Source organism: Anas platyrhynchos, chromosome 28, assembly GCF_047663525.1.
Source record: "Anas platyrhynchos isolate ZD024472 breed Pekin duck chromosome 28, IASCAAS_PekinDuck_T2T, whole genome shotgun sequence".
NCBI classification, from domain to species: Eukaryota; Metazoa; Chordata; class Aves; order Anseriformes; family Anatidae; genus Anas; species Anas platyrhynchos.
The window spans coordinates 5,767,488-5,794,712 of record NC_092614.1 but is presented as its reverse complement, the minus strand read 5'-3'; the positions used below and the strand labels follow the sequence as shown (position 1 = coordinate 5,794,712).

Genomic DNA, 27,225 nt, shown 5'->3' with positions numbered 1-27,225 from the left:
CACCCAAGCTCAGAAGGCCTCCCGGGCCACCTGGCACCGCTGAAAGAAGAGATTGACTCCATCACACCCGTAATTGCCCTTTCCCAAGGCACAGGCAGCTTTTCGACACCTCTCAGTAAGAGCAGCCCACCCCAGGTCTGCTCCCTGGCCATCTCAGCAGCCTCCACTGCCAGCTCTTTAATTTCTCCACATCCCTCACCACCTGGGGCCATCCCACATGTGGCCGTCCCCACGCTAAGCAGAGGTACAATGCCTTCCCTCCACCTGCTGACCACGTTCCTAAGGCAAGCCCCAGCCTGGGGGTTGTTCTGGGACTGCTGGCTCCTACTCAACCCAGTGCCCCCTGCAGCTCCTTCTCAGCAAGGCTCAAAGCCAGGCACCCAGCCCAAAGCCAGGGAAGATTCACACTCCTTGGGAGGTAGCTGTGAGAAACAAGGCAGACAAATTTTACCCAACATACAGCAGAAGAGTATCTCTTTATTTAAAAATTTAAAAGTTCGCTTTAAAAAGTCAGCTTATTACCAGCTACAAACATCCGTAAACACTCAAGACATCCAACGCAGCCCCAAACCACAAGAACACAGATCTAACTGCCACAGCCCTCCTCCTCCCCATCTCTGCAACCCCAAAGACAGAGTGGAAAGGGGGAACAGGCCACGCCCTGAATCTCGTTGGGCAAAGAGCCTATTCCTGCTGAAGATGTACCACCAGAGACGGACCACCTTGTCAGCAGCCTGGTGAGGAGTTAAAGAAGGAAGCTACCAGCTACAAGTAAGAGGAGGGAAGATCCCAGCCCCCGAGGACAGTGAAATCACTGCAGCACCCAGCAGATCCCAACAGTTTCAGATCTGAATGCCTGCACGAGGAGGACACGTGTCACCCTACCCTACCCGAAGCTGCCTGTGGTGCTTCCTCACACATCCAGTGAAATGCAGCCACGAGGAGCCGGGCTGTGACTTGCAGCTGCTGGTGTCTTTCCTCCAGGGAATCAGGCAAGAAGATGTCAGAGCCTAGGGAGGGCAGCGCTGGACAGAGACGCGTTGCACCGGAGAGGTGTTGGCACATCTCAATCCCTCGGGCTCAGCCCAGGCTGTCTGGAAGAGGCTGTGCAGGCACCATCCACACTCCAGCTCCCAGCTGGCCCTAACAGCGAGGGTGCCTTGTTAAATCCCTTTCCAGCCACTCTGCAGCTCCCATTAAGGGACCAGAGGACTGCCAGGAGGTGGTTTTAACTTGTCCAGCTGCCAAAAAAGGTCTCAAATATAGGGAGGGGGGCTTCTTTGGTCTCTGTGCAGTAGTTCCGGCAGCTCTTGTCACCTTTGGCTGCCCACTCAAAATTTGAATTCTGCTTCAGGACTGAGCAGAGCTGAGACTCGTACCCACTGTCCCTCACATTGACGTGCGTCCTTTGGAGCAAATCCCTGTCCACAGCCCGAATCCTGCTGTCTTGGACTCCCGTTAGTGTGGAGAGCAGCTGGACATCCCAGTCTGACTCCGAAGAACTGTTCCTGAAGTTATCATCAGCCTGTGTGTTACATGGAAGACGGTGAAGGAGCTCAGGGCACGGAGTCTGTTCCTTGCTGTGGCTGGGGAGGCTGGGTAGTTCAGGGGCTATTTTTTCTCCTGTTTTGACACAGAGGGAGCAGCAACATCTGGCTTCAGCCACAGGCAGTTTTGGAGAGGGCGACTGGCCAGCAGGACAGCTGCTCTTGCTCATTGTGGACTCCAGAGCAGGACTGAGCACATTCCTGGGTGTATTTCCATTCTCCCCTCCAAGCTTCCCATGGGAACTCATGTTCCCTCTGCTCCAGCCATGCTTGCTGACAATGCTCACTACAGCAGTCTCCGTGGGATCAAACCCCACAGACAGAGCTTCGAGGGAACCTGGCTGTGATGCAGGGTCCACAGGGTTCCCATGAAGGCACAGATCCAAAACAGGAGGGTGATGAGGCCTGGTGGAGAGCTTTGTGCTTAGGGGCCAGCTGCCAGCCTCCACACCAGGCAAGCCTGGCTCAGGCGTCTGTCCTGCACCCTGCACACCCATCCCACCACCCACTGGGCTTGCCTGCTCACACAGCGAGCGGCCACCACCCAGCTCCAGCCTGGGCTTCTTTCCCACCTGGGTGCTCTGACTGGGGGAGAGCTGGCGTTTCCTGGAGACAGGCAGTGGTTGTGGAAGATGGCTGACAGACCCGAGCACCTGCTGGTTATCGGGTTCAGAGGAAGAAGCGATTGCCCCTCCGACATGACTGGCTGCTACACAAGTGCCCCAGCCCAGCTCAGGAGCCGAGTCTGAGTCCGTATCCCCCACCACAGCAAACTCCTTCGTGGCAGCATGTGCAGCGCAGACCCCTGCAGTGAGTCCTGCTCTGACAGACAGCCCCAAGGAGCAGTTCTCAGACAATCCCCCCTCTTCTCTGGGGTTACTGACCCTGTCCCTGGGCAGGCCAGAGGAGCATTCCTTGATCTTCAGGCCAGGATCAGGCTCTGCATCAAACAGATCCACAGCACCCTGCTCAGGCTGCTGGCTTTCCTTTCCCAGCTCTGCTGTCAGCTTCTCAATTCCTCCAGTAACTTGTGCTCGAGGCATTAAGTGTTCATCTGTCAGGCAGCACGGCGGCACCCTGAAAAGAACCATCCGTTAATGCTCATTCTCCCTAGGCCTGGCGACACCCTCCCCCCAGCAAGATGAAGCATTTTCTGCAGAGGCAGTAAGAAATTTTAGACAGGTAAGGCTCAGCAAACAGCGATACTGCTGCTGGCAGAGGAGACGAGCAGGCTGAGATCCTTTGTGCTGCCCAACAGCCCACGGTCTGGGCACAGGAGTGTAACAGAGCAGCGGGCTTGTACCAGACATGGGACAGAGGAGACAGGTCCATTCTTTCCAGTTTAAGAGGCACTAGAAGCCCACAGGGAGTTCCATGAAGCAAAGAACCCACAGGAACTGAGAAAGACCGTTTCCCACAGCTTGCCTAAGCCTTGTTGGCCCAGCCAGCAACACCGTGTTGGCTGTGCAGATAATCCCAGCCCTCAGCTCCATGCCGGCAGATTCCCTGGCACAGGGCACAAACTAGGATCTAGTACCACAGTAGCACAGTGATTCAGGCCTGTTCCCGTGAGCACACCACACAGCATGGTGCTGCTGTTCTGCTCCAGGAGTTACCACATACACAGAGACTTACTTGGCTGGCTGCTCCACAAAGTCATTGGTGAGCTGCGAAATGACACGATCCACAGGGGCGTACCGCGAGTCGTCCAGCGCGAACCGCTTGTGCTGGGGGCTCTGGAGATGCTGGAAAGTGGCAAAAGCCCTTTTAGCAACACTCATCCTTTCACAGAATTTGTAGTAACAGCTACTTCCCACAGCCTAGAGGGCACACAGTCTTTTCACCAGATAGTGCCATTGTTCGGAAGCAGATTTGGGAAACGTAGGCAACGCTGTTACCCCCAGTTGCTTACAGCGAGTATGCTGTTCCCATAGACACCTGATGATGAGGAGGCTGTGTCTATATCTAACAGCAGCCTACAGCTTTCCCCAGCAGCTACTAAAAAGGCAGATTCCAAGTATGTACTGTCTATCACTAGAGGCTGTGCTCTGAAAGCCACATTGTTCAGCATCTTGCAGGAGATAAAAACCTCTTCTCACCTTTTTAATCACAGAATCACAGAATCAGCCTATCCCTCCTAGCTGCTGCAGAATGGGGTTCTCATCTTACACTTCAGGTAACAGGATGACCCCTGAGACTCTCCTAGTCCCAGAAATGAGCATGTCATGCTCTGATCTTCATAACTAGTTTACCCAGACCAAGAAATCTGGGTAGATATTCCACGGCTTTCACCTACAATGCAGATCCCAGATCCTACCACATCCACAAAGGCTGTAAAAACCTGCCTGCCTTCCAAAATGGGTTTGTATTGATAACAGGGACATTGTGATCATCTAAGCCACTGAGTGGTCTCTGTAACTTTTGCAAGGAGCCAGGTCCCAGGGGAGCCTTTACCTTTTGCAGCTCTTCAAATGTCTCTCGGCAGCACTCACAAAACCCCCTCTTCTTCTTTGGCACAGTGACAGGCGTGGACTGGGGGCTCTTCTCCCCGTTGCTGTGCGTCGGACAGCCCTCCACACCCCTACAAGGTAACAGCAAACATCTTCCCTGTCCTCATGTCACAGCAGCAGCAGGCACCCAGCTGCCTGCACAAGGCCAGGGACACATTGCTGCCTTTGAGCTACAGCTGTTTAACCCAGAGCAGTGCTCCTTTCACCCACGCTCACAAGTGCTTCTCCACGCCCTGGTAGCCAGCAGGGCAGCAGGATTAAAAACTTGCACAGAAGTAGCTACAACCTACCTGGCTCTGCAAGAATTTGAGAGGTTTTTCAGAGGCTCGAATGGGCTGGAACTTTTGGGTGCCAGGAAGTTCAGGTCAGGAAAGCTTTTAAACTGGTGGTGGAAGGGCCGGAATTGCCTGAAAGAAGCACATCAGGACATCTGGCAGTGATTGTGACAGCAAGGTTAGAGAGCTGTCCTTCCCTCAGAGGGGCTCAAGGCACTGTCTCTGTTATGACAGGATACTGCCCATTGCTGTCCTTATGTGTGGCTGTTCCAGAGACTTCCCACTTCTCATTGGAGCAAGGAAATACTAAACTGGATCCCCAGTAAGCGGCACTGAGGGGGGGATGTTTTAGCCAGCAGCAGCTAGTGCAGTATTTTCAGCTACACTGCAGCATTGGAAGGCTTCAATTCCCAGACCACATTTCTCTTCCTCATACTTTATTGCAAGCAGCATGTAAAACCTAGTATTTGACCCTGTAGCTGCCTTAAATGTTGTCTTCAGAATAATTAGTTGGTACTGTGGATACCGTTAGAGTTACAGAGTTGTTAGAAACACCACAGAGATCAAATCCCCTTGTGCTGGATGCTGTAATCAAATTACAGGCCTTGACCTTTATGTGCCTCGATCTCCTTCCCCATTTCAGAGGGCTCAAACAGATTAAGTGACCTGCAAGGATCACATATGGAATCTGAGCAAGGAAGTAAACTCTGTTGTCAAGTCTCATTTAGCAACTTTTTTCACCCCGACACACAAGCCACCTAGATTATTTCTCTAAACTCCCTTTGCCTCCTCTAGGAGAGTGTCACCTTTCTGGTGAGTAACAGTGTCTTCAAAGAAGCCTTGGGGACAGAATATTCAATGCCACACAATAAGGAAAAGCAGGAAAAGATTCCCTCCCTGGGAGCCCTGAAGTTTTAATATAGTTTGGCTGTGATACTTAGAATGGTCTGATTTACCTGCTCTGGTCTTCAACCTTCAGAAAAGGGGGCTTCAGTTTTCCTGCTAGAAAGACAGCTGGTTAGAAGTTACCCTGGCCAAATTCCCTACTTATTCATTCATTCCTCAACAGAAATGGGCTACAGAGCCAAGCTTATCAGTACTTCTTACACCCATGTGTGCCAAGTGCTGGCTAAGTGCAGCTAAGACAGGATCCAGCAAACAGCTCTTTGGGAAATGTGCAACAGCCCCCACCTCCAGAGCAATCGCTAGGGTGAACAAACCCTACAGGCAGTCCACTAGTGGAGTCTTTCCTCCTTTGAAAGAACATCCAGCCCCAGAGGTTCGCATCTCAAACATCTCATCAGCCTTAGCAGTCAGTGGCCTAACCCCAAACCTCCAGTTTGGACTTGAATCTTAAGAACCGCCAGGCATCCCCAGTGCAACATGCCACCAAGCATGAGAAACAAGTCTGGAAGAAACAAAGCGCAGCTACAGTCACATAAGCACAGTGCTCTGCCTCAGCCTTTCCAGTGCTGGTTTCTCCCCTGACTTTTATACAGCAGCCCAGAGTTCAGAATGGCTCAGGCCAGGACAGCTGAGTCTAATAGCTAAGAGCTGCTGGAGACACACCAACATGATGCAGAGCCAAGCCTGCCACGAGAACTCTGCTAGAGAGCAGTGCCTGGCCTTAGCTTGGTCCCTTAGGAGGTCAAACAGCAGCTATGTTTTGTACAGAGGCATATATTAAGGAAGCAGAAAAAAGCCTCAGCAGTGCATTCAGAGAAAAGGTTTTCAGAGGCAGGCAAATGACCAAGACAGGAAAAACTACCTTGCCCCTCTTGCCTTGCAGGTCTGTTCAACTCACAAGTGATAACACTCTGCTTAGCACACATATCTGAGTACAGACCTGGTTAAGAAACAGAAGAACACCAGGGTATTCCTGCTGAGCATCTGCCTGAACCTGAAACCAACCCTCTCCTCTCTCTCTCCTTGCCTCTGAAGGGCGAGGTGTTTTGTTTTCTTGTGATCCTGGAGCTCAGTGCTATTTTCTCTGAAGAAATTTTAACCTCATTCTCCAGAAAGGCAGAGTCCACCTGTTAGTTTCTCGAGTCTCATCCGGAGCTTGTACCAAATGTGCCGTTATGTCGCTAAAGGAGCTATTTAAGTACAGGATCAATGTTTCCACATAAATGCTGCCAAATGCTTAGCACTTCTGAGAGCAAGGCCACATTTAGGGGCCTAGATAAAACCAAGGCTGGTGGGCAGGCCCTAAGCTCTTGTGGCAGAGTGCTGAATGGTGACAAACCGCTCAGCTGTCACCACAAGTCCCCAAGCAGAGTTCAAAGTGTGCCACAATTACGAGCTCTGAGCTTGCAGCAGACAATCTGGCTTACTCAACAGTTTTTCATGCTATTTTTCACATCTTTCCCCCAAAACTGGAAAATAGTCTAAGTGGCCCACAAAGAATCCAGGTTGGAGTCTGCTTTAAGATGTTCTCCAATGAGAAAAATCTAAAAGTCACAAATAGGCTTATGTCACTGGTGCCAATCCCAGTGACACAAGTGGCTCTTGTCTAATTGCAGATGAGAACCTGGGCTTCCCCCCTCCTTTGGGAGCGTTAGCCCTAGATTGTGTCTCAACAGCGGATTTCAGCCTAACAGCAGTGAGTGGGTTGTGAGGAACATGCTCTCCTCCGTAGGATGCATTATTCTTCAAAACTTTCTTTGAGCCAGCGGATTCAACACACGGTGCCAGCAGCACAGTTCTAAGTGCCTTGGGATTCTGGGACTTGAGCTGCAAACTGTTCATGGGATTTTAAAAACACTGCCTGATATCAAAGGCATAACATTCTCATCTGCATTAGGAGGCTGTAGCTAGACTCAGACAAGGAGTTACAAAAAATGTTCAAGAGAAACTGCCTTAAACAGTTGTGGTATCTTGCTTTGCTGAAGTTTCAGATAGATGTTCAATTTCTAAATGAGGCTTCTTTAAGCAGTTCCACATTTGAATGTGAAGGGGAACACAACTTCCAGACTTACCTTTGTGAATTTTTGATCCAGATGCAAGGCATTTCACCTAAAGGAAAAAGAGATGCATTTAATATGGGAGCCAGTGCAGGCAGAACTGTAATTACTGATCCCGATGCAACAAACTGAGATTACAGCAGTCTCACCCACCACTTCACAGCTCTTGCATTACAGACTATATCACCTCCCCCTGATTATTTTGTCTCCCAAATTACCTAAAGGTACTTTAAATATGAGGCTGCCACTCTCTAATCTTCTGCCTTACCTTCTCACTGACCTCTCCAATACATTAAAAAATAGTTCAGAAAGCCAGTACACTAGCCACATACAATTTTTTTTTTTTAGCCCTTAGTCCCCTACAAGTCAAAATCAGCACTAGCTGTGCTACAGATGAGGTTGATAACTACCATCTGTCTTGTTCTCTGCTTTTATCCCCACTTTAAGAATTCTTTGACTGTTGCCATCCCCATCAATGAACAAAAGCACCAATGCTGAATGAAAACCTAGCTCACCCTGCTTACTAACCCACTGGCATTAGATGAGCTAGGAGGAGTGCTCAAGAGCTACCAAGGGATCCCAAGCACTTCCAACTGGGCTGGAGTTAGGTCAGTTACCTCTGTCTTCTGGCTCTGCTTCCTCCATCCTGAGATGGCACGCAGCAGCTGTTGAGCATACAACAACATTTCTGTACAGGTGGGCTGTCAAAGAGCCATAGCTCAGCAAGAGAAGGTGAGCTGTTCCCCCTGGGCTGACTGCAGGGCAAGTACAACTGCCTGCATGCACTGAGAGCATGCAGTGCCTGAGCCTGCCATCACCTGGCACAGTATCACTACTACACAGGTAATTCACCCAGGAGCAAGATAAGAAAGAGTATTTTGAGGGAAGGCACCCGATGCTGCTCTTTAGCAGAGCTGGAGGCTGGCTTTGAGTCTCTGCAGAAATGAGACACTGTCAGGGATTGTTCAGCATACAGACCAGACCCCGGAATTTGAAAGCCATGACAGACTTGTAACACTGCTGCAGTTCAGCAGAGCTGGCTGCTCGGGAAGGGGTACTAGCAGCAGCAGCCTCCATCACACATCCAGACAAGCGCAGCCAAGGCTGTATGTCACTGTCATCGGACACTCAGGAACCTTTTACTCCAGACCTATTATTAGAATCAGTTTCACCATCTGTCTTTCCTATCACCCCCTCCCCATTCATCACCAAGGCAGGAAGCGCCTTCCAGCACAGGTCCTCAAACAGCAGCACTTCCTAATTAAAAACAACCAAGTCCTGCCATTATTGTGATCTGTACTTCCAGGTCAATTAGTAAAAGTGGTCTCCTTTGAAGAAATTCAGGCACCGCCTGAGCTATTAACATTTCCTAATATCACAGCCCCAGTATTTTACAACATACTCTGTGTTTGCTATTGTAAATGTGACACTAGCATGTTCTATGCATACAAAGTTAATCAAATTTTTGAAGTGCAAACCTAACCAGTGCAGCATAGCTCAAGAACCATATATTCCTCACAATTTCTTCCTTCCCCCATACCACACTTATTTCTGCCCATCCTCCTTCAAAACCACCGATTACCAGAAGCTAAATTCCAGCATACAGAGAAGGATACCATCCACGTGCAAGATCTGGACTCCCCACAATCGAGCATTGGCGAGGATACTGCTGCCACTGCAGGTGTCCTGTTCAAACAGAGAGGTTTGGCAAGGTACAGCTCAAAGCACACAGTACATGCAGCAATAGCTCTAGTTTATTGTTAATCTTGCTGTCTGATTAACAGACCAATACATAGGTATTATTAAAATGTGAGCTTCAGGGCACAGAAGAAAAGGCTCACACTCATGGCTTTACCTACCCCAAATCAAAACTAGCATCTAGTTCAGATTTTTATCCCTGCTATAGTTTGAGCTTCTTAAGTGGGCACTGAGATTCTTTTGGACACTGTGATAATGAAGACTCCAGAGGAGCCCTTTGCCCCAGCCATATGGCTTTAATTCTTTGTAGGCTAAAAATTCATCTGTCGGTCTTACGTTAAGAATTCTTCATCTATTGGTCTTACGTTAAGAATTCTTATGTGGAGCAACCAAATCACTGGGACAGGCCTTGAAAGCAGCTAACATGGAAGGATGACATGGCTCCATGAAGAACAGCGTCCAGGAACACTGCGTAATTTTCCATAGAGCCACAAGCAACAGCTTCATACCTTTACTAGCCCCAGAGTCTGCTCCTGTCAGCAGGGAGGGGCTCTGGAGAAGTGGCTGGCACTGGTTCTGCACAGCTCAGCAGTACTGTGAACATACCCAGCTACAGGAAAGCCTATCCACATGCTGCTCACCTGATTCTTCATGGCCTTCTGCAGCAGCTCCTTTCCCCTGCTGATCACAGCCTGCAGAGAAAGAAGCCAAGTACTGTGCTAAGGCCAGGCAGCACCAAGCTGAGGACAACATGGATACCCAGTAATAACGATTTCTAGTGATACCTGCTCTCTGCTGGGGAGAGGAATCTGGCCAAGACTTCATCTCAAAGACAGCAGGACTTAGCTTTTCCAGGGAATACAAACCGCAGACACCCTTTATATCCACAGTAAGCAGCAATTCAGCCAAGGCTTGGCTTTTATTGAACAGCAGAGAATGCTCCAGAGGGAGCCAAGAGGAAGCAGAGACTTAGTTCTGAAACTCCACGTGCCAACAGGCTGGCAGGGGTTAGAACAATCCTTGCTAGTCCTTCCTGGGAAGCAAGTCTCGTTTGATAGCCTATGATTTCAGGAAATAGGTTAAGCTTATTTTAAGACAAGTGGATAGTGCTACAAGCAAAGGTGGGGAACAAACACTATGAGTGAACCCCCTGACACCAGCCTAGGCTTCTCCAAGAGATGCTATGCTGCAAGTGGTCCAGATCCAGCTGGCAGAGATGCCTATGGCCTGGATTCGGGTAGTAGGCTCTGCCAGCATCTCTGCTGCCCACGGACACAGCTTCCAGCAGGCCCCAGCACTCAAGGACACTGGAGCTTTGGCTACAAGCACTGCTGATCAGAAAGCCCAGCCCCAGCAGAGTGAATAGGACCTACAGAAAACCCTTTTTGCAAGCTGCCCTTGCAGCTCTCCTCCCACACAGCAATTGCTGTGCCCTACCCATGTCTGTCCACACACAGCCACAGCCTGCAATACTTCTGATGCGGATTTATCTCGCCTACATTTCTGTGCTTTCTAAATAAACCTCTGTGTCTCGATGGATTACCTGTTCTGTTGGGAAGCTAACCAAGCCCTCTATTTCCTCTGCCATTTGAGAAGATATCCTTTGCTTACTATTAAAGCTGTGACATGCACATTAGAGCAGACAATGATGCAAAGGCATCATTGAACATTGGTATAGATATAAATTTATACCATAAAGAACATCGGTATAAATATGAATGATTCGGCTGAGCAGAAAAAAACAAACATACAACACGGTTGCTCAGAGCAAAAACAACTACCTTGAACACTGGTCTCAGGTTCTACTCTATGGATCCCTTGGGACAAACTTTGGGGTGGCCTAAACCTTGGTAGCTCTTACCGTGTCTGGTGGCTTCTGCTGAAGTCTGGTATGATTCCCCTTGGAGGTAGAAGGCATCGGGCTCTTGGCTTTTGCATCCACTGACGCTGTGTTGCTCCTCTTCTCAGTCCTAGTCCCAGCTTTGTCTCGTTTGGCCTCTTTGTTACTGGACACCACGTAGTTGACTTCTTTGCTTAGGAAGCTTTCGGTGACCTGCAGAAAAAGGGAGAACAGAGCAGCTCTAAAATTGTCCAGCATCTCTGAGTCAGAAGAATCCTGCTAAGCAAGAACTATTGCCTTTAGCTTAACCTCTCTACAGCTAAGGGGCTACTGAACGAACTCATCTTCACAAGTACATCTTCCTTCCATTGCTTGCTGCAGTCTCCCAGAGGGAGGAGAACCCATGATATGCAGACAGCGTGTCCTACAGATAAACTGCAAATAGTCACGAGAATCTTCAAACTGAGATTTACTTGGCATGATGCTATCATCTACTCCTCTAGCAGCGGTTTCAGAAAAAAAAAAAAAAAAAAGCAGTGGCAACTTTTCAAGGCAGAGAAAGCCAAAAGGTGAGAAAACAGACCTGGACATCATGCAACACTAGAAGCACTCCTCACAGTTCTGAGGAGAGTAGAGCACATTTTGGCAACAGAAAGCAGAAAGTAAACAGCTGGGACAAGTAGCTTAGTGCAGAACAGAACGCCAGGGAACCAGAAAGTTGAAACACGCACACCTTTGCGCAGAAGGTAGAAGACCAAGAGGTGGAAAACAACATGCTTCATTGGGGTACTAACTGTAGGTTTATCAGAAATGCAGCAGAAGGCAGAGTCACAGGGCACTAACACACAGGTATGGGGCACACAGGAAGACACACAACCGAACAAGGTGAAGTCATGGCTGCTGAACAAGCCAGTTCTGCTGACCTACAGAGCCCCTGTGGACCAGGATCCCAGACCCACACACGTGAAGTGCCACAAGTGACATTATAGGCTGCCCTATAGCAGCGACTTACATTGCAGGACATCAAGAAACCCGAAGGTATTAAAGACAAACTCAAAATATCCCAGTCCAAATAACGCTTCGATGTGTTATCACCTCTATATCAAGGTGAAATTTAAGGCCCCACATTCAAGTCAGAGTTAATTGCTCTTAACCTGGTCCTCAAAGAACGCACAGGTTTTGGATACTCCCACTGAAGGGGCAGCATGTACTTGAATTCAGCATCTCCACAGCAGCAGAGGAATGAGAACTCCACCATGGGTGGGCTGCGCTTCAGAGAGCGAAGAGACACATGACAATGCCTGATAAGAAGCCAGAGGGACAGCCAAAAGGCTAAAATTAGATCCAACTACTGTGGCAGCCACACAGAGCACTAACCACTGGGAGCAAGCATTTCTCAGCCTTGAAAACACACAGCTAAGTAAGGAGGAGGCTTTGAGGAGAGCCCTCAGAAGTTGATGGCACATGCAGGTGAGGGCAGAAGTTAAAACTTCTGGAAGAAACCAGCAAGTTAAGCATGAAAAGATGATTAAAAAAGAACGGAAAGTCACACACCAGCCTCCCCAAAACCTGATCCTGAGGCAAGAACTACGCAGAGATTTTACACCTGTGTGTAGCACTGAGGAACTCAGGAAGCTTTGGGGTGCGCGTGAGAAGATCTGCCTCAAGGAGAGAGATGAGACAGCCTGGAGACAAGCAGCAACACCTCGGGACCACGGAGCTGTTGGGAGGGGAGGGGAGGGGAGAGCAGCCCCGGGTCCCCCGGGTCCCCCTGCTCCAGCCCGTGCTCAGGGCCCGGTCCCGGCGGCTTCTGGAAGTCTCCCCGGAGGAGCCCCCGCAGCCTCTCCCGTGCCAGCTCCGCCACCGCCAGGGCACAGAAGCGCTTCCCGGCGGTCAGAGGGCACCTCCCGGGCCCCGCTTCGTGCCTGGTGCCCCCGGGCCCGGCTCCGTCTTCCCCGCGGGGATTTACGGGCACGGCCGGGCCCCCTCCAGCTCCCCTCTCACCCCGCACGGAGGCACCGGCAGCCCCCGGGGGGGGAACCCCAGCGAGCACCGGCAGCGAGAAGGGGTGCGGCGGGGCAGGTCCCGGTGCCGGTGCCGGTCCCGGTGCCGCTCACCCCGCCCAGGTGCCTGATGGCCGCCGCCAGGTCCCGCGCCGCCCGCCCGCTCGGCACGTCCAGGTAGAAGGACTTCCCGCGGAGCGGCCGCCCGGTGGTGGTGGCGGTGGCGGGGCCCGCCATGGCGGGGAGGCTCCGCTCGGTCCCGAGCCCCCCGGCACAGCCCCGCTCTCCCCCGCCGCCGCCGTTTAAATTTCCGCTCGCCCCGCCCCTAACGGCGCCGCGGAGGGCCGCGGGCTGCCCGGGGAGCCGGGAGCGGCGGCGACAGCGGCGGGGCTCGGTGCTGGGGAAGGGGGCGCGGGCCGGGGTCCGGTGCTGCAAGGCTCAGCCCAGCCCGGTGCCGGTGCCGATCCCGGTGCCGGTCCCGGTGCAGCCCCGCGTGGCCCCTCGCGCACGCGCACCGGTGGCGGCGGCGCTGCAAAATGGCGGCGCCCAGCGCGGCGGCGGCGACAGCGACAGCGGCAGGGATCGGGGGTGGCGGCGGCGGCTTCGAGCCGTGGCTGGCGGCGCGGCTGGAGGCGCTGGGGCTCGACCGCGCCGTGTACGGAGCCTACATCGCGGGGCTGCTCCGCGAGGAGGAGGGGGACGAGGAGCGGCTGGAGGCGCTGCGCGGGGTGCTGGCCGCCTGCCTGGTGAGGGCCGGGGACCGAGGGGGGCACCGGGACCGGGTCCCCCCGCACCGGGTCCCACCCCCAACCCCGGGTTGTGGAGCCCGGGCCGGGCTCCGTTGGGGGTGGGCGGCCGGGGCGGGCCGGGCGCGGCTGTGGGGTCGCGGTGTGAGGCCGGGGGCGAAATGTGAGGGTTGGGAGGGTCCCGGGGGGGTCCCGGGCTTGTGGCGGTTTTCAGCCCCCTCACGAGGGGAGCGGAGGGGCGGGCGCTGGGCGCAGGGGGACAGCGACAGGACCCGGGGGGACAGCGTGGAGCTGGGACGGGGCAGGGGCAGGGTGGTGTTGGGGACGGGTCCGCACCCAGAGGTGGCTCCCGTGGGATGTGGTCACAGCCGGAGCTCAGGTGTTTGGACGAGGGTCTGAGATGTGCAGTCCGATTTTTAGGTAGCCCTGTGTGGAGCCAGGGGTTGGGCTTGATGGTCCTGGTGGCACCTGGCAGATAACTAGTGGTGGGACTAGGGAAAACGGCCTCAAGTCGCACCAGGGGAGGTTCGGGTTGGAAATGAGGAGATGTTTCTGCTCAGAAAGAGCAGTCAGGCACTGGGATGGGGTGTCCAGGGGGAGTCACCGTCCCTGGGGGTGTTCAAGGAGAGGTTGGACGTGGTGCCTGGGGACACGGGTTAGTGGGTGATGCTGACGGGGGGGGTGGTTGGAGCAGATGATCTTGGAGCTGTTTTCCAACCTTTATGATTCTATGACCCTTCCAACTCAAATATTCTGTATTTCCTTCACACCATGGTGCCAGCTCCAAGGCTGCAGCTGCAAGCTCCTGCAGGGCCTGGCTGCTTGCCGGGGTGCAGAGGGGACGAGGCTGCGAGCTGGTGGCTCCCAGGGGTGCAGGGCATGGCTTTGGAGGTGGTGTTCATCCTCTTGTCAGCTGAGCAACAGCTGTGCTGGGCTGTTATCATTCCTTAAACAAGTCTCATTTCTCCCAGTACAGCACGGTCGTACAGGAATCAGTCCCTGGGATCCAACTGGTGCTGGAATTAGTGACTGGGAGAGACTGAAGGTGCTGCCAGCCTTGTCTGTCCAGAGCCTGGAGCCTCCAGTGATGGGCAGTGCCTGCCTGCTCTGCCAGGAAAGAGTTAGGAGAGTTCACAAGAGTTTCTTCCCAATGGTCAACTATTTTGGGGGCTGTAAGACTTTTATACCATTTGTGTTTCAGGACGTTGCATAGATGGATATTCAGTAGTATAAAATGCTCAGTAGTAAGTGCGCGCTTGTATTAAGTAATGGTCTGCTCAGGTGCTGTCACTGGTTTCCCCCCAGACCGTCTGAATAGGAGCATAAAACCCAATGGGGTTAGCTCTTTTTGTTAATATGGGTAACTTTAATTCCCTCTGTTAGCTGACTGTGCGCCATTTTAAACCAGTTTTCCTAAAATTCAGTGTGGCTCTTTAATATGTTCTGTCATCACTTCCCCACCCTGGTGGGGCACCAGCCATGAGTTTCTAAAAGAAGTTTAACAATGTCAGCATAGCCCTGTGCCTAGACTAATAGGAGGAGCAAACACTAACTCCTCTGGAGCTAGGGACAGAGTGAGATGTCTTTGGAAATGCTCTTCTAAAGCCTTGTCTGTAGCTGAGGTTAATTGCCTTACCTGTAATCACCAGACTGCTGCTTCTCATCGCCCATCTCTGAAGCCTGACCGTGCAGGTTGCAGACTTGCAGCTGGGGTGGGCCTTGTGTTTCGGTCTGGGTGCTCTTTCTGAACTGCGGAGGTACGTAGCTCATTGCCCTTCCCTTGCCCTGCAGCTGGCTGCAGCATGCTCTGATATTTCCTGTTTTCTCTTTATTGCTGAGGTACCCTTCTCTCGCACTGTCAGCAGTGCGGTTTTTGAAGACTGGTGCGCGGTTTTTGTGTGCATCTAGTTCTGGGCTGCCTTTCATTCGTGACAATCCCATTTCTTCTGTGTTCTCTTTTGAGTCAGGGTTGACTCTCTTGCAGTTGACTTACGCTTCATGTGCAAGTTCCAGGTCAGTTTGATTATCTACTTCTCCTGTAAAATATATTTTTGCCTCTTGAACCCTGTGACATTCTTTTTATTTCTTCTACTCGGTGTGTCTTTTCTTTATTTGTTAGACTCCAAGCTTATTTATTTATTGATTATTGAGACACTCTTTCATTTGGTTAATTTGGGGCCTTTCTTTACAATTGTTTTCTCTGTGTTCTGTGTGCAAATTCCAGGTCATCTCTTCGTTTGTTTTTGACAATCATCGCTAAAATACATTTTGAGCAGCCTCTGCACCTCATGTTCGGGTTCCTCAGTCTCTCATACATTAGTTCCCTGAGTTTATTCAAACTTCTTGTTTCAGATCGAGTTCTGTTTCCATTCTGTTCCCTTCCTTATGCCAAGCAGACTCTGGATCACTCAGTCCATGTATATCTTCCATAGTTATTTTTTCTCTGTATGTACTGACCTCTAAGATAACATAATTTCTTGTTTGGTGACTATTAAATGAAATATGTCCACAGCTATCTGAACTCCACCAGTACTAGTAGTGTTTGTTCTTCAGTTGCATACATGGGAGGTGAATCTCCCACAGACCCAGAAATCAGTGCTGGTAGAGGTCTTTATCCAGCCTGCGGTAAGACAGAAGGGTTACACAGCAAACGCCCTGCACTATGTGGCAGAGCTTCTCTCTGCTTCCTTCTGTAAAGGTTTCACCTGGGCTGTCCCATCATGTTTCTTTCCTGTTGCTCTGTTCATGTCCATTTGCACGCTGTCATCTTGGTCTTCCATTTCTTCCTTTTGGAATATGAAGACTGCCCAGCTCTGAGGCCGAGTTATTTCTTCATCATGTTTCAGGGATATCTGAAATGGCTCATCTTTGTGTTCTCCCCATGTAGGCTACACTGGTATACAAATACTTGGTTTGTTCTTACTGCTCAAATCCTCATTAGAAGGCGCAGGTATCTGCCATCATTATTAGTCTTCTGCACTTTGTTTTCCTTCCTACTTACTGCTATTCCTTTGTCAATACTTACCTGATTTTCATCTTCCTGCATGCTGAAAGCAGGCACATGGGGAATATGTCTTTCCCATCCTTCTTTCCTGGTTTAATATAAAGTTGAAATCAGGGCTGGCAAAATGGACAGTGGACTCGTATTCCCAGTGCTTGGGGTATCCCATCCTTCATGGAGGATCCTCTTACTGTGAATGTTTCTAGTGCTTCAAATCCTTCACGTCGTTGAACCTTGTTGATGTTTGTTATCTTTTCACAACTTTTCACAACTTGTGTTTTTTCTCTGAGGACTGGAGTTGTGTTTCTATGCACATCATCCTTGGTGTGGTCTGCTCATCTGGCACGTGTGCCTGTGAGGATCTCAGAGCAGCATCTCCCAGTGTGAATGGGGTCTGTAGGTTCTTATGCTTGATCTTAGCAGACTGGGCATCCTCTGGGTTTACTCAAGGCAAGTTGTCTACTTAAAGTGTTGGTGTGAATCACAAACCCTTCATCCTTTTGCTATTTCTGTGTTTGCACATCACCTCAGCCTCACAGCCCCAAGTATCCTGCACACTTCTTGTAGCATCTCCTCCCTCAGCCAGGGTCCTTGTTCCTTGTTCCTGTGCTGTGCTCGTGATCTCAGTGCTCAGCAGACTTGTGTAATGGTATTACTGTGTGGTCTTCTCCTGCCACCTCTGTTACATGCAGATTTTTTTGCCTAGCTTTTGTAGACCTAGGGTGGGAGGACTTCACTCTGAGTTACTCTTTATTTGTATTGCAGCAAAAGGTGAAGAGATCTTGTGTGTTTCTGTAGCTTGTCTGTCCCATGGCTGTGGAAAACTTTGCTTTTTTGCTGTCCCCATGCAGGTGAGCTTTGCTCTGCTGAATAAGCAATGTTTTCAGCGTCTGTCCTGGAACTTGGAGGTGTTTTTTAGGTACCTGTTAGCCAAGTTTTCGAGATGAGAGTTCTGAACTTGTTACCTGTCTGGCAGGAAGTCTGTGTGCAGGGGTTTCATGTGTTGGCTTTCAAATGCCAGTTACTGCATGCCAAGCTGGGAGAGGTAGGGAAAGGGACAGCTGAGGCCTGGTTATTATGCACCTTTATAAGATAATTCTTTTCTAGGCAGAGGTTATCAAGCTTTCTGCAAGTATTTAGGGCTAGCTTTTGGCATAGATAGGGTAAGCAGTGGTCATGGGTGGTAGAAAAAGTCTAGTAAGAGGCCACAACTGCTTTGGTGCCTAATTTGACCCTGCCTAAATGTAGCGCTGCTTCCGAAGGAAGTATGGAAGACTGCAAGAAGCTGCAGGCCTGGACCTAGCTGGACGTTAACGCCTGCGATGTGCTCAGCAGACCCATCCGTTTGGTATTAACCCTTCTCAAGCCCCTCAAACTTTCTGCAGCTGTTTTTTCTTAAGCCGTGGGCAGATTTGCTGTTGGGTGATTTAGTGAAATGATTTAGAAAATTTTAGTGAAAAAAAAAAAAAGAACAAAAAACACACCACAACACCTTGAAACCTTCCGCCTGCTGTACAGCTACATATTCCCGGTCAGGCGCTCCTGGCTGTAGCTAGAGCAGTGTGTCTGCTGCTGGTGCTTGTGTTACGCTGTTGGTGAGACCCCTGAGAAGCCACAGGTGGACAGCAGGGAGAGCGTCAGCGGTGGAGGAGCCGACCTGGTGGTGGGAATACCTCCGTGCGGCTGCTCGGACGTGCTTCCTTTCTCCCCACAGCTTCAGGTTTTCCTTTGTAGCAACCAAGTGCATTCCACTGCCACCTCTCAGTCATGTTGAATGCTCCAGGCAGGTCAGGGGGCTGCCAGTATCAGTCCTTTAGTTGCTGGTGGGAGGATATAGTTTACCAGTACTACCAGAGTGGGTTCTGTTCCATGTTGTGCCTGACCCATCTTGTCTCCAGTCTCGTTTATTAGTGTCGGTGAGGAGGTGGTCTCTGACTAGCATCCCTGCAGCCCGGCTCAGGAGGAGATACGATGCTGCTCAGTAGCTGGCTAGAGTTATGGCAGCCTGCTCGCCTTTCTTTGGTGATGGTAGGGCTGTTGTCTCTAGTGAGCCTGCAGCTGTGAGACCAGCATTTGTTAGGGCTGTACCTGGTGGAAAAGTAACGTGCGGTGGTGATGCGGCATCTCCTGGTGTGGTGCTTGTGCTTGGGTAGCCGTGCGGAGCTCTCACCCTGAGCTGTGTCATCAAGTGAGTGCATCTCGTGACTTGCCTTGTCCTGCTGCCCCAGGTTAACAGAAGTCCTACACATGCGTTTATTAAGTAGGGTCCACGTGAAAAACTGTATCGCTTGAGCTTATTGCCGGGTGTTCAGATTCTTTGCAGCTGGTGCTTCTTATATCTGATTCATGCTTGTTTAAAGCAGACCAACTTTGCTCCAAGACTGAGAAGTCTCTTTTCCCTTACTAGGAAGAAGATCTCTTAAACGATGTTTGCAGGGAAGTAGTCGAGAAGTGGTCTGAATCTCAGATTGTTGACGCCAAAGAGAAAAAAGAAGGTAGTGTCGCTGCTCCATGTCTCTTTCCACGTGGTATGAGTACTTTGCAGGGCTTTACTGAGAACTGTGTGTCTGCTCTGTTAGGACCTAAAACCAATGCTGCTAATGTGTTTGCAGATCTGGCTCACTTCTCATTGCCATGGATGCTTATTTACTGTTTTGTCTTGAAACACGAAATGAGGTTGAGTAGTTTCACTTCTGGCTGTCACTAGCATTCTGCTCTTTGGGCTCAGAATCCTGCAGAGGAAAAAGTTGTTTGTTTTTTTCTGCAGGATTTTTAAAATTCCCTTATGTTAAAAAAAAAAAAAAAAAGGCTTAATCTCCACTAAATGCTAATGATGTAGCGATGACAGCTAGGGCTCTAATGGTAGGTGCAGTTATGGTATAAAATGCATATGCTTGCTTCAGTTCATGCTCATTTGGGAAGTGAGTAGTTTTACTCTACTACAGCTGCACCTACGGAGAGCTGTGCAGCCCCTTGCGCTGCTGCGCACCCCAGCAGGCATCAGGAAAGCATCCTTACCTTCCTATTTCAAAATCTTCTCTTAATACTGTCCTTTTTTTACCCTAAATGCTTGCCGGAGGGAAGCTCTGTCGGGCTGCTGCTGTACTAATGCTGCTACTTTCCCAATAACGCATAAAGTCCTGCTAATCCTTTGTACCCTCTCTGAAGCCATCCCTTGTCTTCAGCTGCTGGCTCTGGAGTGGAAACGTCTTGTTCTTGTTGGCTGGGGGAGGCATATTCTGGTCACTGAGCAGAGCTCTGGAGCACAAGGAAGTCACGCTGAAAGGTTTTGCAGGTTTCAGCACACTGCATGGTTCAGTTAGGGGTCTTCCAACTGTACGGACCTAACTGCCAGCCTGCATGGGTGACAATGTAACATCCCTTCGGGCTAAATCTGTGTTTTTGGTTGCCTTGCTTTTTTTTTTTTTTTTTTTTTGTCAGTTCAGGTGCAGACAGAACATTATCTCTGATATTGTTCTAGAAATAGTTCTCCCCAGTGAGTCCTTGTCATGAGGGCTGCATTTAAGTAGCGCTTCTCTCGTCTAAATCTTGGGGTTTCACTTAACTGCTGAAGCACACCACAGTTAAGTGTCTTTCCCTGAAAATTCATTGAAGTACTCTGTCCTTGGCCTATCCTTGCCTTTGGCAGAGGACAGGAAAACGTTCTGTTATTCTTTGTATTAAAAAAACAAATCCCTCTTTTGCGGACAAGTGACTGGAACTGCTGAAGTTGCTGTTGGACTCCTGCAGCTCATACCATTGGTTTCTCACAGTAAACTAGGGATTTTCTCACCTGTCACAGAAAGAAGGTAGCAATATATGTCCTTAGAGCTAGGTTGATAGAAATGTAAGGATGTACTGCACTGTGACTCCATAGAAGGATACATCCCAAACGGAGTCAGTATCTACTGGTTGTAGCTTCTAGAAAATACATATGAGGTGTTAGCTCTCGTGGAAGAATGAAGTGTGTGAAATTAAAAACCTGGAGTGTATCTTCCAGCTTTTAAATTGAGCACAAAAGCTAACCTGTATGGAAACCTGCCCTTGTAGAAAGGCTGCTACACGCTGACAGTTTCACGTTGGAAATAAAATTGTAAGTTATTAACAAACAAACAAATGTCAAAAATAAATGCCATTTTAAGAAATGGACAGTGTGATATTAAAAGGTTAATCAACTGCTCATTTCCCTAGGTGAAAAAAGAGTATTAAACTGATTAGTAACTTTTTTTTCCCAGAATTTCAATTTAACATGATTTTAACTACGTAGTTAAATAAACATACTTAGCCTCTTTTAACAAGAAGAGAATGCGCTTTGGGGTGAAACAGATTTTCATTAGCTAATAGTTCTATTGATTTAGGAGTTGAATCATGAAGCTTCCCTTACTCCAGGGAGAACAGTGCCTGGGCAGTGCTGCGTGCTCAGGGGAGCTCCTCCTTGCTGCGCGGAGCCACTGCTCCAATGGCTTTGGCCAGGTGGTTTTGCATTTAGGTCGGCAGCAGGAGGGCGACGTGCTTGGCCCTGGTGGTAGGATGAGGCCTTTGGGGGCCTGCGGAGGCACAGGCGGGAGCTGCAGGAGGGAGCAGCTGGGTCTTGGTGGCCTGCATCTGCAGGGACTGACTGATGCTCTGACTCTTCTTGCCAGATGAGATCCAAGCGATTGCCAGCATGATGGAGAAGCAGGCCAAGATTGTAGTGAAGCCAAAGGAGATCTCCCAGGAAGATAAGCAAAGGAAAGCTGCCCTCCTGGCCCAGTATGCCAACGTGACGGATGAGGAGGAATATCCTTTTCCTGACCCAGTCAAGATGGAGTGCCTGGGAGGACGATGATTATAAAAAATCTCCTGAAATGCCTTTCTGTCTTTGCAGTGTCTAGTGGAAGAATTGGAGGAACTTGTCAGTCTTCTTTTTTCCCAGTGAAGTAGCTTCCATGGGAAAAAGCATGGAATCTCTTAGTTTGTGGAGTGCCGGGTATGCAGACACTTCTTTGAGTTTGGTCCTCCACCATTGTCACACTCCCACCAACACAGCTTGGCTGGGTAAGGTTTGTCCACTCTAGGTGCATTGCAGAAGATGAGTGAATCCGCTCCCAGCACCTGTGTGTGGTAGGTAACGTACTGAATTTCTCTCTTGCTTTCTGGCAAGAAATCTGTTGTAAAGATCGTCTTCAGAGAGAGTAAATGTAGAGTGGGAGAGCTTCAAGTTAGCTCTTCATAGTGCTGAAGAACAAGTTGTTCCATGAAGAGAAAGTTGATAAGAGTGGATCTTACCTGGCATTTGAGAGGCAGAGGGGAGTTAAACATCAGGCTTTATGCTTGTCTTGTCCTTGATCATCAACATTAGCTTTTAGCTTCTTCCCCCGGCTTGGTAAAATTGTTATTTGATGTATTTTGATCTGAGTGTGACTATATAGACAAGTTTGTTACTGATGTCCATATTTCCTTAATTCTCTCACTGGCGACGATGAACAGGATGGATCTGTTGGGACAGCAGTAAATATTGGATCAGAGAAATGTATCCTTTGCTTCTCGATGACTTGGGCTTTTTGAAGGAAGGCAGCATCTGTGTGAGTTTCCTGTCCTTTTTTAATCAATGTTGATGCTCACTGTTTCTTTAGGGCCACCATTTAAGCTGGTGATTCTTTTTTTTTTTTTTTTTCTTTTTAATGTAACCTCACCTTGCTCATAATGAAGTTAAATGTTTCATCTGCATTTCTGCTCTCCCCCCCACTGCCTTGTGTGCACAGCTAAGACCGATCCTTTCATTTTATTTTTTCTCCTTCCTTTTCTCTCCTGTCCTTTCTGAAGCTTCACAGAACATGCTACTGATAAAGATAATTCTCCCAACATTAGTTTAATGCTAAGTGGTGTCCAGATCATATCAGGAACTAATAAAAGTGAAATAGAAACAAGATTACTGAGAAATGCCTGAGGGCATGGTGCAGTTGAACTTTGTTGGTGAACAAGGACCAAACTATCTCTTATTTTTCTCAATGCAATAATTTGGGACATTCCTTGAACTCACCAGCTGGCAAGCTTAAGGTGGAAGCAGGTTTTATCACAGCCCAGAATTAAAATGTGGAATATTTAAATTATTCTTGTCCCTAAATTGCTGATAGAAAGAGACAGAAAAAGAGGAAGAGACAGAAAAGGAGAAGCCCACTTGCTCTTCCAAATGTTATTCCTAAAGGGCTTACCATTAGTTCCTGCAGGAGAGAGGACCTGAGGCTGTGGCAGTCCTTAGTCTCACCTCTGCCTGTGTCTGCAGCCTTCCTCCATGGCGAGCAGGACGGGTAGAGCTGTGCTGTGTGGGACTGTCCTTGTGGTGCCATTTCCTTTGGTTTGATGGTTACAGAGCTAGCAGGATGCCTTGTCTGCTGGCTGACAGCTCTGCCTGGGATGTCAGCTGTAATCACAATGGACACAGCTATGTGTGCATACATACACGTACATACATGTTTAAACATACACATAAATACAGCTATAGCGAAGCTGCTCAAGGAAGCTTTACAAAATGCATTATTTTTCTACTTCTGGTTTGTAGAGGTTTCACTTTTTTTTTTTTTTCAAATCAGTCTAAAGAACCTGAAGGCTTGGTTTTGAACTTGAATTTTCTAGGAAAGAACTTGATTTTTCCATTTTCTAGGAAGCACAGGTTTAAGCCACGTGACTTTTCTGTTTGGAAAAACAAGCAGAGTTTCCTTTTCGTTTTTCCATTCCTCACTTGTTATTCCCAGATTCTTTACCTGCTTGGTGAGAATTGGGAGTCAGAGATGTTCCTTTTCTTTGCACAGCACTTTCTATAGAGTTGCTGGCTGCTGGCATGCAGGGTTTCTTTTCTTTGCAGAGCCCTTGGGTGAGAAATGAGCAGCTGAGATTTGTCTTAGGTGAATCAAGGCTGAGCTTACTGAGGCAGAACTCTGCCCTGCTCCCAGCAAGGCAGGGATCCTGCAAGGTGCAGCCGTCAGCAAGAAGCAGGAGAGCACAGGACCTGGGGGCGAAGCAGAACGGAGCTGATGCAGCCGCTGCCTTTTTCTGTGCCACGGGCTGCGCTGTGACAGCAGACACCCCTTGGCCCTGACCTCCATCCCTCTGGATGGGAGGTGCGGCTCTAGGTGAAGGGGGAGGTAAAACAAAGCAACCCATGTGCTAAAAACAGTGTCTAGTGCACAGCCCCAAAATACTGCTGAAAAGATGAACTGTGCATGTTCAGACAGAGCATGTTGTTTGCCCTTAACTCACTACCAGCGCTGTTCCGAAACACCAACGTGGAGGATGTCCTGAATGCCCGAAAGTTGGAACGGGAGCTGCTGCGAGATGAGTTTCAGAAGAAAAAAGAGCAAGATAAACTCCAGCGAGAGAAGGATAAGCTAGCCAAGCAGGAGCGGAAGGAAAAGGAGAAGAAAAGGACACAAAAAGGAGAGCGAAAGCGATAGCTGGGGTTTTCTAGTTGGACTCTCAAGCGATAAAATCAATTAAGAATATGGTGTGTGTTTAAAAAGCTGCAGAAATTCTGGGCACGTGGCTGGTGACTGGTTCTCTGGAAGCATTTCCTTTTTTTTTTTTTTTTTTTAACCTAGCAAAAAAGAAATTTCAAGCACCTCTTAAACTCAAATTGTGCCATGTGCTTGTGGTGTCAAGTGTCCCAGTCGGTTATTGTGGCCAATGTCTGTACCAAAGAACAGTGAAGTGATTGTCTGTGTTTCAAATTGATCAATTTTACTTCTAACTACTTAAAGTAAAGCAAAACGAAATGTAGGAAAGGGCTTCCAAACTGGCTGCATCCTCATGCTGGCCTAGGATTTGCAGCGTCAGCATTGTATGATTTGAGAACAGAGCAAAGCCCCTTTCTGACATGTAATTAAGGACATGCTGCTACAGGGTGAATGTGAATTTACACTAGCCTGAAAAATGTATTTGCAAATACATTTACTTATGCTGCCAAGAACAATGCTATGTCTTCATTCTGGCTGAGGGAGCAGGGTTTGGATCTGACCTCAGCAAGGGCAAGTGCTGTTCTGCAGCAAGAGAAAGGAAATCGTATGAAATATATATGAGTTCCAGCTATGAGACTGCTTCACCCACAGGCTCTTGGTAAGGGAAATGCCACAGTGATTTGAGTATCAGCTAGAGCAGTAGCTAATGGGTCAAGTCCTTATGCTGTTCTGAGATTTAATGCTGGTAGCTGGAAAATGGTGCTCCCCGATGTTTCATGTGGGTGAACATCGACTGTTATTTCTATACTAGCTGCCAGGGCAAATGCTTTAATACAGGCTCAGCGCAGAGCAGCTGTGGCTGTAAGCGATTTGGATGCGCTGGCTTTACCAGCAGGTCACACTCCCCAGGCCCAGCTGTGCTCAGGAGCTGTATGTAGGGGTTGAAGGCTTCTCTTGCCCTGCAAGGGCTCGTTACCTGCCATTTCCAGCCTTCTTTGTGACGGGGTCACCTGCCTCTGGTAAGGAGAACACCAACTTCTGTACACTCATTGGTGTGTGAGGAAGACCTGCAGTGCTTCCAGGGGCGCAGGAGAAGTGGTGTGCCTCACCCCTGTGCTGCTTCGTGTTCTGGCCACTGCGTTCACTTGCAAGGTTTGCTTTTGGCAACAGGCAGCTCCTGACCAGTCGGTGGTAGCTGTCCCTATCTCCTGCTCTCAGCACCAGTCTGATTAAAGGGTAACGCATCCTATTTAACTATTTTGCAAGTGTATCTAACTGCTTTATCTCTGGACTTGAATAATAAAGCCGGATGGCCAAGAAGCTGAGCTCCTCTCTGCGTCTTTGTGAGTGCTGGGGTCAGCGATAGGGGTGACCACGGGTGCAGTGCAGCCCTGTTGAGCCTGCCCTCTGGCGGGTTTATGCCAGGTCCTGCAACCTCCCTTCCTCTTGCCCAACAGCAGTATTTCAGTATATCTGTTGCTCTTGTTCCTATGTGTAATGCCTCCCTTCTCCTCTCCTGCAGCCTACAGGAGCAGCGCTGCCTCAGGCTTGGCCCCAGGACCAGGTTCTCCCAGCCTCAAGCGCTGCAGTGGAGCCCTGCTGCAGGGTTGTTGTTTTCCTACTGCTGCCACTGGTGTGCAGCACTGCAGTGGGATGGGGGTCAGCGGGGGAATGGGGTGCTCTGACCCCAGCATTGCTGGCTGGTTCTCGCTTTCTCCTTGGTCCTGGAGTACTTCCCACAGGAAAGTTTTGGGCAGCTGTGTGTGTTAATACTTCTCCTTGCACCTCAGCTGGTCTGGCAGCAGCCTGCAGGTGGTACAAGTCCCTTTTCTCATGTTCCAAAACTGGGCAAGACAAACTGCAACTTGCTACTGAACCTTTATTTAGATGTGGACAGAAAGCTGAATCACAGAATTTCTAGGTTGGAAGAGACCTCAAGATCATCGAGTCCAACCTCTGACCTAACACTAACAGTCCCCACTAAACCATATCCCTAAGCTCTACATCTAAACGTCTTTTGAAGACTTCCAGGGATGGTGACTCCACCACCTCTCTGGGCAGCCCATTCCAATGCCTAACAACCCTTTCAGTAAAGAAATTCTTCCTAACATCTAACCTAAAACTCCCCTGGCGCAACTTAAGCCCATTCCCCCCTCATCCTGTCACCAGGCACGTGGGAGAACAGGCCAACCCCCACCTCGCTACAGCCTCCTTTAATCTAATTATAAAGAGCGATAAGGTCGCCCCTGAGCCTCCTTTTCTCCAGGCTGAACAAGCCCAGCTCCCTCAGCTGCTCCTGGTAGGACTTGTTCTCCAGGCCCCTCACCAGCTTCGTCACCCTTCTCTGGACTCTCTTGAGCACCTCGATGTCCTTCTTGTAGTGAGGGGCCCAAAACTGAACACAGGACTCGAGGTGCGGCCTCACCAGAGCTAAGTACAGGGGGACAGTCACTTCCTTAGAAGCCTGGAGCTGCCCATCTGTATGGCTGCTGGTACACCTGAGCCTGCTACATGTCTTTTTTTTTTTTTTTTTTTTGGCAACCTTTGCTTATAAAGGTTAAGAGAAAACAGCCCGTGTTACCCTACTTGTTACTGGACCTGACACCCATGTGCCTGTTACTGGTTCAGTCTGTCCTTTCAAAGAACAAAAAACTGAGCGGCACATCACACATCAAATCACAAACACGTTCACTAGCCACTTGTATGGCTTTCGGAGGAGACTGCTTCCAACCACACCACAGCAGCAACCTCTCACAATGGGTGGCTCACCTCTGCTGGCATCATTTGCACTGCAGCCGCAGGGTATTGGTATAAATATCCGATGTCTGGCAGGCGGGTCAGGACAGTGCTCCTGGCAGCACATCCAGCAGCACCTACAGTTAAAGCCCCTCCTGTGCCCACAGAGAAGGGCCTGTATTTAAGCAAGGCACCTTTTGCCGTTAAGGAAGCAGCAGCAAGGGAGGCACCCAGCCTCACGCACCCAGCAGAACTCCAGGGCCACAGTGGCAGAGGCCCCCTGCTAGCCTGCAGCACTTCCCCACGGCAGCTGACCAGCGTTTGGAGCTGGAAGACCAAGAGCATGGTGAAGTCGTGTGTGTGCACACAGATGAGTCCATCAACAGGACCTGAGGAACAAGTTCTGCTTTGGCCATTAGCCCATTTCAGCCGTTAATGCTTCCCAGCTTGTGATGTTACAGGTCATCCTTTAA

The 27,225-nt window shown here is 49.6% G+C and overlaps 2 protein-coding genes across 3 annotated transcripts; one reads left to right on the top strand and one right to left on the bottom strand.

Moving 5' to 3' along the window:
- Positions 1-457: 457 nt before the first annotated feature.
- DBF4B (DBF4B-CDC7 kinase regulatory subunit) lies at positions 458-13,217 on the bottom strand. Of its 2 annotated transcripts, none has more exons than XM_038168739.2 (11): positions 12,951-13,217; positions 10,855-11,046; positions 9,635-9,685; positions 8,912-8,981; positions 7,913-7,983; positions 7,311-7,347; positions 5,289-5,334; positions 4,348-4,464; positions 4,002-4,128; positions 3,183-3,292; positions 458-2,624 (listed from the first exon to the last, which is right to left on the bottom strand). In XM_038168739.2, the coding sequence occupies exons 1-11, from the start codon at positions 13,071-13,073 to the stop codon at positions 1,229-1,231; spliced, it is 2,340 nt and encodes a 779-aa protein (XP_038024667.2). In that variant the 5' UTR covers positions 13,074-13,217; the 3' UTR covers positions 458-1,228. The 2 variants fall into 2 exon arrangements, with proteins under 2 accessions (XP_038024667.2, XP_038024668.2); XM_038168740.2 differs by having other exon boundaries at positions 5,289-5,331.
- Positions 13,218-13,236: 19 nt separating this feature from the next.
- CCDC43 (coiled-coil domain containing 43) lies at positions 13,237-25,341 on the top strand. The gene is made up of 5 exons (XM_027445302.3): positions 13,237-13,582; positions 18,991-19,078; positions 21,227-21,362; positions 22,037-22,095; positions 23,829-25,341. The coding sequence occupies exons 1-5, from the start codon at positions 13,373-13,375 to the stop codon at positions 24,014-24,016; spliced, it is 681 nt and encodes a 226-aa protein (XP_027301103.1). The 5' UTR covers positions 13,237-13,372; the 3' UTR covers positions 24,017-25,341.
- The last annotated feature ends 1,884 nt before the right edge of the window (positions 25,342-27,225 follow it).

Bases quoted from the DNA above. Each gene is read 5' to 3' on its own strand.
- CCDC43 (XM_027445302.3), top strand. From the start codon at position 13,373: ATGGCGGCGCCCAGCGCGGCGGCGGCGACAGCGACAGCGGCAGGGATC. The intron at 13,583-18,990 runs GTGAGGGCCGGG...TTCCCTTACTAG, and splicing joins GGGTGCTGGCCGCCTGCCTG to GAAGAAGATCTCTTAAACGA. The intron at 22,096-23,828 runs GTATCCTTTGCT...ACTCACTACCAG, and splicing joins AAATATTGGATCAGAGAAAT to CGCTGTTCCGAAACACCAAC.
- DBF4B (XM_038168739.2), bottom strand. From the start codon at position 13,073: ATGGCGGGCCCCGCCACCGCCACCACCACCGGGCGGCCGCTCCGCGGG. The intron at 4,465-5,288 runs GTAAATCAGACC...TGCTTCTTTCAG, and splicing joins AAGGTTGAAGACCAGAGCAG to GCAATTCCGGCCCTTCCACC. The intron at 3,293-4,001 runs GTAAAGGCTCCC...GCCACTTTCCAG, and splicing joins CATTTGAAGAGCTGCAAAAG to CATCTCCAGAGCCCCCAGCA.